This window comes from Chanodichthys erythropterus, chromosome 18 (assembly GCF_024489055.1).
Source record: "Chanodichthys erythropterus isolate Z2021 chromosome 18, ASM2448905v1, whole genome shotgun sequence".
Taxonomy (NCBI): domain Eukaryota; kingdom Metazoa; phylum Chordata; class Actinopteri; order Cypriniformes; family Xenocyprididae; genus Chanodichthys; species Chanodichthys erythropterus.
Window position 1 is genome coordinate 7,423,127 of NC_090238.1, and position 16,661 is coordinate 7,439,787.

At 38.2% G+C, this 16,661-nt stretch overlaps 1 protein-coding gene across 1 annotated transcript; it reads right to left on the reverse strand.

The window, feature by feature from the left end:
* Positions 1-2,752: 2,752 nt before the first annotated feature.
* rp1l1a (rp1 like 1a) lies at positions 2,753-13,090 on the reverse strand. The gene is made up of 4 exons (XM_067368469.1): positions 12,455-13,090; positions 9,833-10,010; positions 8,782-9,552; positions 2,753-8,712 (listed from the first exon to the last, which is right to left on the reverse strand). The coding sequence occupies exons 1-4, from the start codon at positions 13,088-13,090 to the stop codon at positions 2,753-2,755; spliced, it is 7,545 nt and encodes a 2,514-aa protein (XP_067224570.1).
* Positions 13,091-16,661: the final 3,571 nt, after the last annotated feature.

Sequence of the window (16,661 nt, forward strand, 5' to 3'; positions counted from 1 at the left end):
CATAGGAGGTGGTCTTTGCCTTTTTTGGAATAAGGGAGATAATAACTTGGTGCAAGGTTAAAGGGAGGATGCCCGAAGAAAGAGTGTCATTAAACATGCTAAGTAACAGTGGAGACAGTTTATCAGAAAAAGTTTTGAAAAATTTAGAAGGGATCCCATCTGGGCCTGGACACTTCCCAGTTTGCATCTCACTTATAGCTTCCTTAAAGGATTAGTTCACGTTCAAATAAAATTTTCCTGATAATTTACTCACCCCCATGTCATCCAAGATGTCCATGTCCTTCTTTCATCAGTCGAAAAGAAATTCTACTTACGGAATGAACGCAGCGCCAGTTCCAATTTTTCCGTAAGTAGAATAGGGAAGACGTAGGACATACAGCGTAAGCTTTATGAAGAATACGAAAGTGTGGTTTTGGTGGAACCACTTGGAAGGCGATCATTTGTTTATATAAAGCATATACATTTAATTTTTTTTTAAAATGACCGATCATTTCGCTAGATAAGACCCTTATTCCTCGTTTGGTATCGTTTAAAGCCCTTTGAAGCTGCACTGAAACTGTAATTTTGATCTTCAACCATTTGGAGGCCATTGAAGTCCACTATAAGGAGAATAATCCTGGAATGTTTTCATCAAAAACCTTAATTTGTTTTCGACCGAAGAAAGAAGGACATGGACATCTTGGATGACATGGGGGTGAGTAAATTATCAGGAAAATTGTATTTGAAAGTGAACTAATCCTTTTATTTAAAAAAAAAAAAAATGAAATTTTAAAGAGAAATGTCCGAGGATTTAGATAAAACGGGAGAGGTGCTTCGGTTTGTTTAACCCCCTATTTGTTTAAACTGCGAGAGGGGTCTAAGCTTACGATACTCCTACATCATACATTACATCATGGGTTACTCTCGTGGTGCAAGTTGACTTGCGCAGTCATCTGCTGGAACCTAGTTATTTTAGATTATATATGGATATTTTTCTTACAAAACCCCATCTCTATACTTCAGAAGGCTCTTATTAACCCCCTGGAGCCGTATGGATTACTTTTACGATGGATGGATGCACTTTTTTCAGGCACCCCAATCACTGCTATTATATAGCTTGGAAGAGCCAGGACATTTTTAAATCCTGACTGTATTCGTCTGAAAGAAGAAAGTCATATACACCTTGTATGTCTTGAGGGTGAGTAAATTATGGAGTAATTTTCATTTTTAGGTGAACTAAACTATCCCTTTAATGTTAAACCTTCCCTGGCCTGTGATTTCAAAACACAACACAAGGGGGCATTACATTGGGAAAATAATAAACACACACAGGCTATGTGAGATTGACGGTTTCCTGTAAATTTGCTGTAAAGTGCAGGCCAGTGTGACAGTCAATGCACACTATTGAATTATATATTTCCGCCCTATTGACTAATAGCTGTACAAGATTAATGACTGATGCAAGTCAACCTCAATCCTCTCACCCAGCTAAAGATACTCCCAATGCAAAGGCAATGAGATTAGGATGACGCAAGAACTATTCAAGCTGCTGGACTCAAACTCTGCAGCAAGTATTTGTGCTTAAGTGTGTGTACCCACCAATATCACTGAATACATGAAGGACAAAACATAACAAGAATGTTTGATAATGAAGAACAGCAACACAAATCTGAACAAATTTGGCACCACTCTTTTGTTAAAAAACTGCCATGATGGAGGAACAATAAAAAGAATCTTGCTGAGCAAGTCAGTCAAAGTTGATATGTTTATAGCTAGATATTTGAAGCAACACATGCGGTATAATGGCGTTTGGTGACTTTGGAATGTTTGTCACACAATTGTTCAAGCATTCTGCATTTGAATACTAAGCATGTTTCTGGCCTTATGGATGAGGGTTTAGAATAAACCCTGAACCCTAAACATGCAATAATAAGCAATCACTAAATATTATACTGCTGTTCAGTTTACTGTGTCGACATTGGCCTGTTATGAAAACAACAATTGACATTCTCAGAATTGAGCATTTATTAAATGTTACAATACAATAGCAGCATACAACAAACCTTGGTCAAGGATGCTTTAAGTACCACATCTGGCAAGATGTTTTATGATGTAAAATACAGCATCAAGCACCACTTAGCAGCCTAAGAAAACCTTTTGACTTAATAAATAAGTCATTTCGAAATACACAGTCATTGGCTGCTGCTGAACTGAATGTCTCTCATATAAATTTGGGTAATAGCCCATTCTTACAAATCTGCAGTTATATATTTTGAAATATAATTGTGCCATTTAGCTATGAACTACATGTAATGCAATGCTAACCTTGGTTGAGGTTTGGTTGAACAATGCATGTATATAATAATTCTTTTAACATTCAGCACCCTGAGAATTCAACATTTATCAGTAAAATGTACATTATTCTGCTGTTGTGAGACTCTGTATATGCAGTATTTCACTGCCTGTGTATATGACTCCATACATTAAATAGAAGTCAATAAAAGTCTGGTCTCTTTAACTTTTTAAGTTTCAATAAAATACCTTGACTACGTGGAAATATACAGAACTGTACAATATATAGTTTCGAAATCTCTTCAAAGTTCTCTTTAGCTGTTTTTTTAGATGTCTTTGATTAATTCAGGTTCAATTACTTAATTCAGATTAATTATCCTAAACATTAAATTCCCACCTAAAAAAAACATAAGTAATCAAAAATAAAGTGCTTTATATGAGGGTTTTTCAAAGGATTTTTTTTTTATTGTTTACCATAACATTATTGTCCATCCTTTGTATTCTTTTGTATACTGGTCCTGTTGCTTATTTTAGGAGACACTTGCCATTCAGTCAAGCCATTGCACATGTCCTTTTGGTTTCCTGGTCCATGTGGCTCTTTGTATGGTGGTTGTTTAGTAATCACAACCATGTTGTCTCCTTGACTTTCAACACTCTCCATGAAACTCTGAAGATCTTTCAGTTTAGCTTGCGCTGTCTGATTTGTGCAGTTCTCCACTGATCCTGGTTGAGATTCCATTGATGTTCTTGTTACCTGCTTTGGTAGTGTGCTCTCACAGCCATCATCAATGGTTTCATCAGATTTATCATTCTCAAAATCTTCCTCAACAGAGCTACATTTGTCCGTTTCATTTTCTGTGTCTCCTCTGACCTCAACCTCGATCTTTACCTTTGGCACATTGGCTTTTCCCTCAGGCTGGTCCTCGTCCTGTCCTGTGTCTGATGTCCCATTGTCCTCTTCAGATCCATCTTGGTTTCCATCAGCATTCTTGTCACTGGCAGACTCTTCATTTGGTGTCTCATCTGACTTTTCATCTTCGGTAGTTTCAGGTGTATACTCTTTATTTGACTTAGATTCACTACCATCTTCTGCAGACTTGTCTTGTGTACTCTCTTCCCCAATCTCAGTTTCTGCTCCGTTGTCACCTGATTCGGTTTCCTCACCAGTTTCTGTCATCTCATTCTCTTTTTCTGCCTTTGCAGCTGCATCACTGTTTTCTGCATCTTCCTTAAGACTGACTTTCTCCTCCTCATCCTTTTCTGTATCTCCTTTCTCAGTTTCTTCCTCAACAAACTCTACTTCCTCTTTCCCCCCAGTGTCTGTCTTACCATTTACAACTTCTTTCACATGCTCACCTTCTTTCTCCTCATCTTCATCACCTTCCACATCACCAGACTCTCTTTTGTCATTTGTTTCCTCTTCATTTGGATCTCTTTTCTCAGAGTCTAAAGATACATCTTTGATGTTGTGTGCATTTTTGCCTTTGTCTACTGCATTAAGAGCACCATCTGGCTCTTCTTGATCTGCCATCTCAACATCATGGCCTTTAGTATCGTTATTCGTATCTTCTATCTCTTCATGAACTACTTCTAAGTTTTTTTCTTCTTTATCCACTCCACAAGTCAAGTTGGTTGTACGTTGTTCTTCTGGCTTTGATTCTAGAGGTTTGGCTGGATCCTTTTTCATTTGTAAAATTTTCCGCAGATCAAATTCCATCATAACTGGAGCCAAACTCAAAGCCTGAGCTTGCTGGACTGCTCTGGATGCCATTTTCTTTTTCATGCATGCATCACATGGGCAGTATTCATCATCACTGCGTTGATCACTGTTTTCTGTACCTGAAGCATTGTAATTTTCATCACTCCTTGACATGGAGATGGACTTATTGCGCATGACCCGAAGACGTTTGCGTCGCTGCTCAGTCTGGGCCGTAGACTCTCTTGATAGAGTATTTCCCGGAGGTCTCGGACCCCTACCAGCCCGACTTTGGATTTTTTGCAGTTCACGGTTAATACTTAACTGAATCCGTTTGTGTACTTCCTCTTTTAGTTCGCTGATCATTGTATCGAGCATCTCGTTGTCATCCAAATCCCACCTCACTTTGAATTCTGCCATGGCATCTGCATAGTGCAACATGAACTGCTTTTCTAACTTTTTTAATAAGCTCAGTACCCAAATGGGATCTGGGTCTTGTGAAACTCTTTTGGTAAGCGGAGCTCTCTGAACAGACGGTGGAGTTCCTGAGCTTGTATTTTCTTGAGATTTCATTGTGTAACTCTCATTCCCAGAGCTCTTATAAGAGGTTGTTTGTGGTGTTTGATCTGAATCATTCATATTCTCACTACTTTGAATATCTTCTTTGTGCAATATGCCATTTTCTTGGTCTTCATCTAGTTGTGTATTTACTGGACTCCCCTGTACTTGCTCTGCAATGTCTGGAGTAACTGGATCTGAGAGAACTTTGGATGGATCTAAACATTCAAATGCAGGAGTTGTAGACTTTTCCTCATTTTCTTCTTCATCTTTATCTTGCACTGAGGCTTCTCGTTCGGCAATTGGTGGTATTGTGCCTTGAGTTGTCTCTATTTTTTCTACTACGCCATTCATGCTACCTTTAACAGAGCCAGTGGAGCCACCGCTTACATCAACCCCAGATGAAGACCGTGGGTTAAATTCATCCTCGGACCGATGTTCCTTTGTGTTCTGCTTTTTCTGTTCATCCTCAGAGGGCTTTTGGAGCCAGAGAGACTGTAGAATCATCATGATTTCATTATATTTACGATGTTTTTCATTTTTAGAGTCTGAGTCAATCAATCGTAAATTTGCAAGGCAGTCCAACAGTCCTTGAGCAGACTGACTTAATCTTCTGCCATAAACAGGGGAGACTTCAGGTAAACTAGTGGATCTGTCTAGTTTTGGACCCAGTAAAACCTTCATGACCTGAACCGAAGAATGGCACTGCTTTTGTAAACTGTCTTGTTTGGTTAAAGCTTCAGGGTTAGGATCCATTTCATGAGTTTCCAATTGTGCTTTTTCACCGCAACTGTCATTGGTCTCCTGCTGAATATGATTCTCGCCTGCTTGATCCTCACAAGGTTCCTCTACCTCAATTATACTTTCTGGTTCCTCACCTTTGTCCCTTTCAGAAGTTTCATCAACACCTTGAGCTAGGGTCATATATTCAGTGAGTTCCACATCCATTTCATAAACATGGCCTTCAATGGGAATGTTCCTAAGCCAGTCATTCACAACTTCTATAGGGGAAGTGTTCGGTAAGCATGACGGCACCAGTTCCTTGTTGTTGCAATCTGATGAGTTGTTGACTTCCTCATGTTTGCTCCTACTGCTTTTTTGGCTTTTATTTTCTACCTTGTCAACATTTTTGCTGGAGGTAACTGACTTTGATCCTCTACTCACTGGTCTAGCATTATCAATAATATCTCTCAACAAATCTGCTGCTGAAAGTGCCTGAGATAAAACACTGTCACTTGAGGAATCAGGATGATTGTCTGATGCTTTTTTCTTGTTTGGCATCTGTTGTGGTAGACTTCTACAATTTTGGGAAATATCAGACATTACTGCTGAATTCGGCCTGGATGTATAATTTTTCACAGATCTTCTTTCTGATGTGGATGTTTTAAGAGACTTAACCATCCCCCCATCATTGTCTCTGTTATATTTTATATTCAGTCCATTTATTTCCAAACATTGGGAAGAACATTTAGATCTTTTATCACTCTCTCTAGTACTTTGGCTATTTTTAGACATTTGAAGAGTTTCTGAAGAGTGTAAACAGTCACTTGCTGGTGTAGCTTTTCCAGAAGCTGTTTCACTTTGGTCATGTTTTGAGGACGTTTCAGTCATTTCTGCATGGTTGGTGTTGTTGACAGCTTCACAATCTCTCTCTTTCATAACTGTATTTTTAGCACTTCTCTGTGAAACTCTGGAGGGTGACTTACTTCGTGAAGATGACAGTGACAAAGTGGAGGGCACTCTGATGTTGTTTTCATTTAACTGGCTTCCTGACATTCTCTTCTTCAGTTCTGCTGACATGATGCTTGCAGTTGAGACAGGCGAGAGGGCTTGAACAGGAGTCTTGCAGTTCTTGTGATGGGACTTTCTGGGACTGTCTGAAATTGCAGAGTTCACAGACATTTCTGTCATTGGCCTTTCCTCAGCATCCACTCCATTTACATTCTTTATCTTATGTCCACCGTCCTCTGTGGTGGCAGATATGCCACTGATTGATTGTTCATCAAAGTCTTCACCCTTGTGCTCTTCTCCTAGTCCAAGAGAAACAGATGCTGTCGATGTCGGGCTTAGAGGCTCATCTAACTGGTTGCCTGAAGATGTAATGTTATTGATAAGAGATTTAGCTGATAGTTTCGATTTTCCTGACAAGCTTTCTTCAGATTCATCTTTGGCATCCTCTTTTAGCTTCTCAGGATTTGTCTCTCTCAAATTACAACTTGAGGAGCAGTGACAATTACATTTACTGGATATTTGGGATTGCAATGATACATTAGAGCTTACTGACATCCCACTTGTTGCTCTGCTATTAGTCTTCTTAATTTCAGTGTCATTGTTTGATCTAGGAGATGGAGACCTCTTTGTCCTAGGTAATGGAGAGGTCACAGTTAAGGCATTCTGTATCATGTCTTTGCCATTGTCCATTTTCTGGAATGCAGGGCTCTTTGCACTGGATTTGACAGATCTTTCAGAGCAGGCATTAGACTTTTCTGAGGTCTGAGACATTGTGCTGGTAGCTCTCTTTGACTCGCTTTTTGGACTTGCACATTCTTCAGGTGTTACATCATTTGGTACTGAGGTAACTGTGTTTTCTGAAAAGTTGTGGTTTGATTTACAGGACTTACATGACCCTTTAGATGCATTTGTTTTAATAGACATTGCACTGTGAACTCTTTCCGTAGATTTAGACTCTGTGGGTGAATGCTTTGAGGATACATTTGACTTTACAGAAGTTTTTGAGGAGTTGGACAGTGAACTGCATAGTCTTTCTCCTGTGGTTACTTCAGTTTCCGGCTCACACTGAATATCAAAAAGGCTGGACTTTGGAGTGGCTTTGTCTTGTAAGTCGCAACACGATTTGACAGACCTAGTTGTTTGCTCTGATGTATGTGATGAATGTTCAGAAAATTGATTTGATTTATTAGACATGGCACTAGCTGATCTCACTTCTTGAAGAAACTCTGTGTCTTGTCCACAATGATTATCTGACATGGTATGATTTTGAGCAGCAGCACTTGCTGATTTATCACCCTGAGGATTAAGTAACTTTGATGGCACTTCTTTGAAATCATTTGGACTACAAGATCTAGGCATTTTAGCTTTCTCTGAATATTCAGATTTTGATTTGAAGGACGTCCTCGATATAGTTGATAAATTTGAATGCATAGAAATTGGGCTGACAACTCTTTCTTGGCTTTTTTCTTCTGCTTCATCTGTTTCTGTCAGGACCAAGGCTGGTGTGGGCTCTCTCTCTGAAATAATAAAGTCTGACCTGGCTGACATTGCTGATGTGGCACTTTTGGTTCTTTCTTCAACTCTTTCTGCTTCATTATGTTCATATTTCAATGATTTCCCAATAGAACACATTTCATGAGCAGAGCAGTTGGACCTTTTGGAGATTTTTGAAGTAGAAGAGGCATTTGAATTTTTAGACAGTGCAGACTCAGAGTGTTCCCGTGTGGCTTCCACTTCCAATGTATTATTAACAGCTTCACAGTTTTCATGAGCATTTGAAGTGGATGCAGCAGATTTGTTTGACTTCAACAATGTGGAATCAGCTTTCTCTGGATCGTTCCCCTCTGGATTGCATGAACATACAGAAGACTTGCCAGATCTTCTCGACACACCTGACGTGGGACTTAAAGATCTGTTTTCAGCATTACCTTCACATATCTCCAGAGCATTTGATGCATTGATTCCATGGTTGCTTGCTTTGCCTCTAGATTTACAAGACACTTGGCTATGTCTAGAAATTGTACTACAAGCCCTCCCCTCAGGCCTGTGCTGCTGACCAGATGCAGCTGAACTTGGGGTTATGGCTCCACAATGACATGGATGGGACCTGGAGGACACTTTTGAAACTGGAGATGTCGTACTCATCCCGTCTGGCTCTACTGGTGCTGCAAAAGTGGTTTTATACTTTTTCAGCTTCAGTGAGTTAACAACACTGCTTGATTCTTTACTTGGAGGTCTGGGGGACAAATAAGATCTTGGTGAAGACTGGCAGCCACAACAATGAGCACATTTGGGTTGATCATCACTTTCACTTTGAGACCAGTCTGTTGCTCTCGAGATGCTTGGAGGCAGGTCATCATAATCATCATCCTGATCTTCCTTCAAAGACTCAAGCACATTGGATGAGTTGCTGACTGCAGAAATTGGACGCTCTTCCATGACCTTAAAGACCTCACAATGTGGCATAGGAGAGATTTCAGGTTCAGTATGAGAACATCTACTTTTAATGTCACTCTCACAGCCGTCCTCACAAGATCTTTGGCTTTTTGACGTGATTCCAGCAGATGACACTTCACTTCGATTGCAGCAACGACTTACTGCACAGTATTCTACTCTGGTGTCCCCTTCCTCCATTGTCTGCTGAAAGCATGAGGCCTTTTCCACCACATGCTCAGTGTACTCCCCGCTGGAGCGAGAAATTGTGTGCGTACTATCCACTGATGACTTTTTGCGTACAACTCTGTGAGAGGATCCACTGGAACTGGGTGATTTGCAGGCCACCGGGTCTTTATGCATGGGGTTTTTCCAGATGTCATACTCTTGGCAGTGGTTGCAACAGTTCTGACAAAGTGTCTCCTCAAGATGCTTCTGATGCAACTTTGTTGCAAAGGCTTCATCAGTCTCTTCAGATGGAGAGATGGAGTCTGGGTCTGAATACTCAGCTTTAGCTTGAAGATAATCACCGTCTTTTATGGAGCCAGTGTTATTCACTTTTGTGGCTGACTTTTTGATCTCGGTGGACCACTGGAGAGTCTCATCGTTGAAGAGCCGAAAGCGAACCTTCATCTCCACAGAAAGGCTGCCATCTTTGTTAACAAGCACTCTCTTCTCAATGTCATCATTCACTACGAGTTCTTTAACGTAAGGACAGGAGCTGACGCAACCGGACTGTCCTGGTGTCATACATATTCCATTCTGATAGGACTTTTCTGAAGAAAGAGAGAATCTTGTAGATCTATTACTCGAGTCAGATCTTGGATGGATAATGCTTTTCTTTGTCTCCAGGCCAAAGTTAACTGTTAAAACAAAATAATAGAAAAAAATATTAATTCATTAAGGATAATAACATTTTCAATATGCAAAAATAATGAGGTATATTTGAAACAGGTTCTTGATTCACCAGCGTTGCTAATACATTAACTGCATTTGAGCTGGAGGTGGATTATTTCACCTTCATTCTATTATTAGAGACACGTGGGTAGATGGGTTGTTAATCACTTTAATGATTCACCTAAAACAAATAAATGTAAACAATATTTAACCTGAACTGTGGACACAATAAGAGAAAATATTTACCATTCTTTTTGCTTTCATGACCTTCACTGCAGATACTAGAGTGAGACCTTGTGCCCATTCCTGGAAGCTTTTCATCTGAGAGCTTCTTTAAGCTTTCCATGAGCAGCGGTCTGAAGGGTTCTCGACCCACACAGACCAGCACACTAGGGCACTGCATCAGACTCTGAATGTTGTCAATCTATAGAGAGCAGTATATAGACAAAAGACATATGAGTCAAATCCACTTAGAGACGAATACTTACGATTACTATCTACATAGGCAGCTACCTTCTAAAATCAACATTTTAATTGAAATTTAACCTTATTAGTGACTGGTGCTTAACACAGTTTCACTAAATAGACTCATTTTAGAATTATGAAGTCTTAAATCATCAAAACTCAAACATAATGGTTCTATCCAATGACAATAGCAGCATATTCATTTATGTAAATATGCAAATCAACCAATTAAACACGAAATGCTTAAATGATAAGAAATAGTTAAACCAGTACTTAGAATTCTGGGGCCGTATTCACAAAACATTTTATCTTACCACTAAGAGTTCTTCTAAATAGCAGTAAAAGTTCTTAGTTTTCTCTTAAAACCTATTTACAAAGCTGCGGAGACCAACTTTTACTAAGGAATAGACTGAAGTCTTAAACTAAGAGTAAGGGCGGGGTTGATCTCGTTGCTATGGACTATGCATGCCGTGATTGGCTGATGGGGGAGGAGTCAGCGATTTAATCATAGAAATATTGTAGAATGAGGTATCATGTTTCCATATTAAAATAAAGGTTTTAAAACACAAATATTGCCCTATTCAAATAATTTTTTTTTTTAAATAAAACGTTACCATATTCAAGTGTCACTAATTAAACTAGTAATTGTCCTCTTGGATGTCTGCATTTCAAGAGAATGCAGAATTCTAGCGACAAATGATGTTTTATAAACAAATTTTGATAGGAACACATTCAAAAGGTCTTTCTAATCAGCTCGAGAGGAGGAATATATACACAGACGAGAGCCGACTCGCCTATTGTTACTTCAACAGTTTTCTGCATCCCTCTGCCACCACACTCCACTTTCGGCTGGGGATATGGGGATAACTTTGGGTTTTGGCTAAATTCCAAGCTCGGAGCCCTCGATCCCCTTGGACAGCACACCAAAATACACTTAGCATATTATTATTATTCTTTTGTTTTACTCTATTCAATCATTTTTAAATGTGAGGTCATGAAAACCACTGCCAAAAGTAATCTGACAATTTTTATTTATTTGTTAAAGATTTAGGCCTATTTTTGGCGTCTCATCGTAGATTCAAATCTATAAATCATTGTATTACATTTATGAAGAAGAGGTTCAGCACCTAAGGCTCTATCGCTATTGCCTCAATGGTGTACAGTGTCTTTAGTTGTATTAGGATTGTTTGTGATTTGGAGTCCTCTTGACTACTCCTATCGTTTCACAGACTTAGGAGCTAGTTTTAGTGCTAAAATGCTTTGTGAAATACTCTTAGAGCAAAAATTTAGGACTCCTAAAATTAGGACTGACAAGCCCATTATTTTTAAGAGTTTCTGCTAAATCGGCAAGTTAGGAGCTACTTTTAGCCTTAAGACGCTTTGTGAATACGGCCCCAGGAGTCATTTATTCATCCTCTTAATATCTGTTCAAACCTGTATGACTTTCATTAAACACAAAAGTAGATGTTTTGCAGAAAGTTCTTTTACATACTACTGTATATGAGCATTGCATGGGGTTGTCACACTCAAAAAAGGATAAATATGTCACAAAATTTGTTATAAAAATGCATTATTTGCTGAAACTCTGCCCTACAGTGCTAAAATAGTGCATACACACATTCAAACATTTAGTTATGAGACACATAAAAACCATTGGCAATCAATCAATACGGAAAATGTGCATGCATGAAGAAGATATTAGAGCTATGGTGGAGGGCAAGATTTTCAGTAAATAATTACTTTTTAATACAATTTTGATCCGTTCCTCAGAACACTAGCAAACAAGTGATATGAATTGTTTTTTATGGTGCTTTTTGGTCCTTTTTGGTACGGTTTATGCATGTATAGCTGGTCACTATATATATATGGAAGAACAATGTACATATACTTTAATTTCTCCTTTTGTGTTTCACAGAAGTAAGAAAATTGGTAACACTTTATTTTAGGGTTTTTTTAACAAGTTGCTTTTTAGCATGCATCTTACTAGAATATTGGCTGTTTATTAGTAATTATTATGCATATAATAATGCCTTAATCTACATGACCTTATTCTACATTCTTAATCCTACCCAATACCTAAACTTAACAACTAAATTACTATTAATAAGCAGTAAATTAGGAGTGTATTGAGAGAAAAGCCATAAGTCATAGTTAGTAGTGAATACATGTTCCCTATACTAAAGTGTTACCAGAAAATCATATGTATGGGGAACAACATGATAGTACGCACATTTTTTAAAAAAAAATAGTACGGTAAATCCCTTTAAGATGCATATTAGATTAGTATCTAGAACAACTTTTATTTCCCAGGGCTTGCTGTTCTGTCCTGACCTGACATCTGCCTCCTAAAATACTTGACCTGGCTAATTAAAGAATGGCTGAAGAAATGAAATCCTCCCTGACCTTGCGTCCTTCCAGAGTGTAGAGTTTCTTGACATGACACTGCATGAGTTCTGAAATCTCGTCCATGAAGACACGAAGACTTCGAGCAGTTCGTCTGCTCAGAACAATGGATCGCCTAACAGCAGGGTCATTGTTTTTCACTAGAACAATTCTTTTGGGGTGCCGATGGTGGTGCTGATGTCCCATGGGGGGTTCCTCAGGTCGGGAGGGCTTCCTGCGAGTATTATGTGGGTGGCTGTGGTGGTGCCAGACCGCTGGCCTCTTCCCTGCAGCTTCTATGTTGATTGGCTTGACGTAGCGGCGATCAGAGCACAAGTAACAGCCTCCGTCCTCTAACTGCTCTAAATGTTTAATGCTGTGGGTGCCCCTGGGGGTCGTGATAGTACGCACACCAAAAGGTAGAGGAACCTTTTGGGAAAGGTCATCCAATAAGGCATCAAAGCATTTGAAGCTGCGTTTATGGATGGCCATCTTGACCCCTTTGAACTGAGTGTCGCCACTCTTGTAGAAGGTAATTCTTTTGGCTGAGCTGGCCGCTTTCACACTGGAGCCAAAAGATGATGTTGGAGGATGAGGAAACTGTTCATTTTGAAAATGGGTATCAGCGTCGAAGGAGCCTGGGGCCGCCCTCGGCATCTTTCCTCCACGTCAATTCAAACTGTGGGGAAGAGAATGGAAATGTGAGTGACATTATCTGAAACTCACAATCAACACAAATTACAAATTCAAATGCATAAAAAGAAAAATCTTTATATAACATACATTTAGAGAGAAATTTGATTAAATGGAGACCCTAATAATGTCTCTGTTGTAGGGTTTGAGAAGAGGCTTCAACAATGTCTCAAATTGTGCTCAGATTTGCCAAGAAACCACAGTCTGTAATCAGTATATTTAACTAAACTAAGGTTGTCAAAAGTACCAACTTTGGTACCAAGTTGGTACTGAAATTTAAAAAATGTGATGATACCACTATTTCCCCCTAGCATTTTGAGTACTGTTGAGGGTATTCTAAAACACTTCTGATTGGCCACTGTGTTCGCATGCTCAAAAGATATGTCTGTGATTGGCTACAATGATCACCGCTTCAGAAACATGTTGTAAATAGATATCTTTGAGGCTCTTTTCAGAGTGCTCAAACAGAAACAGTACACACAGGAGTGTTTGAAAGCAGGCGGACCCATTTAAACTCAGAATGCATTTTAAATCGATATAGAGGAGATTAGGAGGAGAAACAGTTAGAGATTAGAAGGAAACTAAAGCTTTAGCTCAACAGCTCTAGCCATGCTGTGATATAAACGAAAAGCTATTGGCTATTTTAAAAAAGGGGCGGAGCTGTTCGATCTGTCTTCCTGTTTCAGTTGAAATTACGTCAACACATTGAATAATGCTACATGTTCCAAGACACTTCAGTGGGCCTTTAAATGAACAATATCAATTAAGAACTGATATACGTTTGCGTTGCTAAGAGTGGTTTCTAAGGGTGTTGTGTATTAATACACAGAACCAATGGGTGAAGCGGTAATAGCTGTGTTTTATCGTGAATAAAACACAGCTATTGACCAATCAGAATCAAGGACTGGATCTAACCATTTCATAATCGACTTTACAGCATGATGTGGACGCAAAGAACCACCCTAAAGACATAGTTCAACATCACAAAATACTGGTGAAGTACCATGGTACTTTAATCTATACAATACCATGGAACTGTATGATTAGCATATTCATACAGTGAACCATGGCATTATCATGGTACTCCAAAGTACCAAAGAACACCATGGTATTACAGAAAACACAGATATTGTGATAATTGTAATCTAGTCATGCCATGAGGACTTTTCCATTTTTCAGTCAAACTTGTATCACACTTTTAAATGACATGTTGTTTAGTATAAGCAGCAGTAAAACTAGGCCCCAGTTCAGAAGTTAATCTCATGCACTCATGCATAGCTTAAATTGCATTTAGATCTCAGTCCTTAATAGCTAACATTAGTCCTTTAATCCAACATTTGAAGTTCAAGAGCATCATCTCTGAGCAAAATTTGTGCACAAAATCATTGTATGTGCATCAAACTGAGAGCAAAAAGGTTTTTACCAGATTTCTTATAATAAAATGTTTAAAAAATAAAAGTGCACCTGGAGGTAGTTTCATGACAGTCCAGACTAAATAAAATGACATTCTATATTCTAATTATAAATGTAGACAATTGATCTATATTGACTCATGTTTTCACTGAACAATTCACTTTATCAAATATACTGTATATATATATATATATATATATATATATATATATATATATATATATATATATATAAATAGCATTAGTTCTGTAGCCAGGCAGCTCAATATAAAAAAAAAACTATAATATATAAAATCTATGTAATGTGAACAATATACTTACATTTTCAGAATACATTATCATATCTGATGCTAAAAAACTGTATAAAATGAAAAATAAAAATAAAATCTGACTATGCAGAGTAACGTTCCAGGTAACATCCAAGCACACGACTGCTACAGGGACACACGTTTACAAGCCCTCCCACAAACAGTCTGGCCACTAATCAGGGCACTTTGGCAGCTAAGGATAGAACGAAAAGCTTCTCTAATCATCTTGAGATTTCACTGAACTTTAGGGGAGTGTGAGACACATGACAGCAACACCAGGATTGCATAAACAGAGATGCGCAGAGCTACGAGACGTCTGCTTTTTGACCCCTGACGGCAGGCTGTTTTATTCTACAAACATGTCATTTATGAATGATGCACCACACACAGTGACTGAAAATACATCTGCTGTCAAATTCTCTCCAGTTCTACTGCTTATATCTGCTGACTGGCAAAAGATGCCACTGATGATGGTATATTAATAATAAACAACTACAAACAATCACAAGACACTATTGGTGAATCTCACAAATGTCTCACTTGATATTACAATGCAGGGCTGCACAATAAATCAAATTTCTAATCATGATTACAATTACGGATGCCACAAAATCACTCATAGGCACAATTACCAAAAAAAAAAGACCACTTACATTAGTCTGCGTACTTAAGATGTTGTTGTTTGTTTTAGGTTATTTTAAGTTTTTTGTTTCCATTGTTTTAATTTTGAGTTTAGTATAACATTATAATACCATGCATATGTTTACTTTTTATATAAAGAAGAAACCAAACCAATGTATAGTTGACATTTGAGGCTTAATGCTATAGAAAAGCAATTCAAGTTTTTCAGGAGGAGTGATTTCAGCTTGTTTATTTTCATATAAAGATATGGAATGCAGTTGCTTCAAACAGTTGCTTATTAGCATGCATATTACTAAGATATTGACTATTTACTAGAACTTATAAAGCACATATTAATGCCTTATTCTGCATGATTCTACATCCCTTAATCCTACCCAATACCTAAACTTAATACCTACCTTACTATTAACTATTAATAAGCAGTAATTAGGAGTTAATAGTCGTAGTTAATAGTTAGTTAATAGTGAGAGCTGAACCCTAATCTAAAGTGTGACCCAATTAAATTACATTTTCTTTCATTTTATTTGGGGATGAAATATACCCTGATATGGCCTTTACATGCTTCATCAAATTCACCCAGATCTGACATACAACCATTTAACCTAAAATATTGTATCTGTAATGACAACATAGCAGACTTGCACTCTTCATAGAATAATTGACTGCATGGTTAATATTTAGTGTAAACCTTCCTTATGGTTTGAAAATGAATGCTCTCAATAATATCTACCTGGTACTTAATTCAAATGTATTTATATTCTGTTTCAAAGGAAACCTTGAGATGAAAGTGAATGTGAATAGTGCCTATAGCTGCCTATTCTCTCAGAATCCTGCAATGCTGTACTATAACCATAGAGCACTTTGAACATTCTTTTAATTTGTAACAGGAGGAGTAAGTGCAAGACATTTAAAACTAGGCATTTGACTAGACTGTATCAAATGATGAGGACTGATGCTTATTGTGCATGATTAGGTGTTGTCAGTGGTTGCCAAGACATTGCTATGCAGTTTCTAAGGTGTTCTGAGTGGTTTCTAGGGTGTTCTAGGTGATTGTTTTCTGGCCAAGTCATTTAAAAACTAAATTTTACCATAGTGTTACAGGACATGAGTATTGTTGCTAACTCTAGCACTGCCAAAGCACAGGCTTATTGTAATCTCAGGAAAAGACAGCAC

Excerpts from the sequence above, each read along its gene's own strand:
- rp1l1a (XM_067368469.1), bottom strand. The coding sequence starts at position 13,090 with ATGCCGAGGGCGGCCCCAGGCTCCTTCGACGCTGATACCCATTTTCAA. Across the intron at positions 9,553-9,832 it reads TCATGAAAGCAAAAAGAATG|TTAACTTTGGCCTGGAGACA; the intron begins GTAAATATTTTC and ends TTGTTTTAACAG. Across the intron at positions 8,713-8,781 it reads AAGCCAAAGATCTTGTGAGG|GTGAGGTCTTTAAGGTCATG; the intron begins ACGGCTGTGAGA and ends CTATGCCACATT.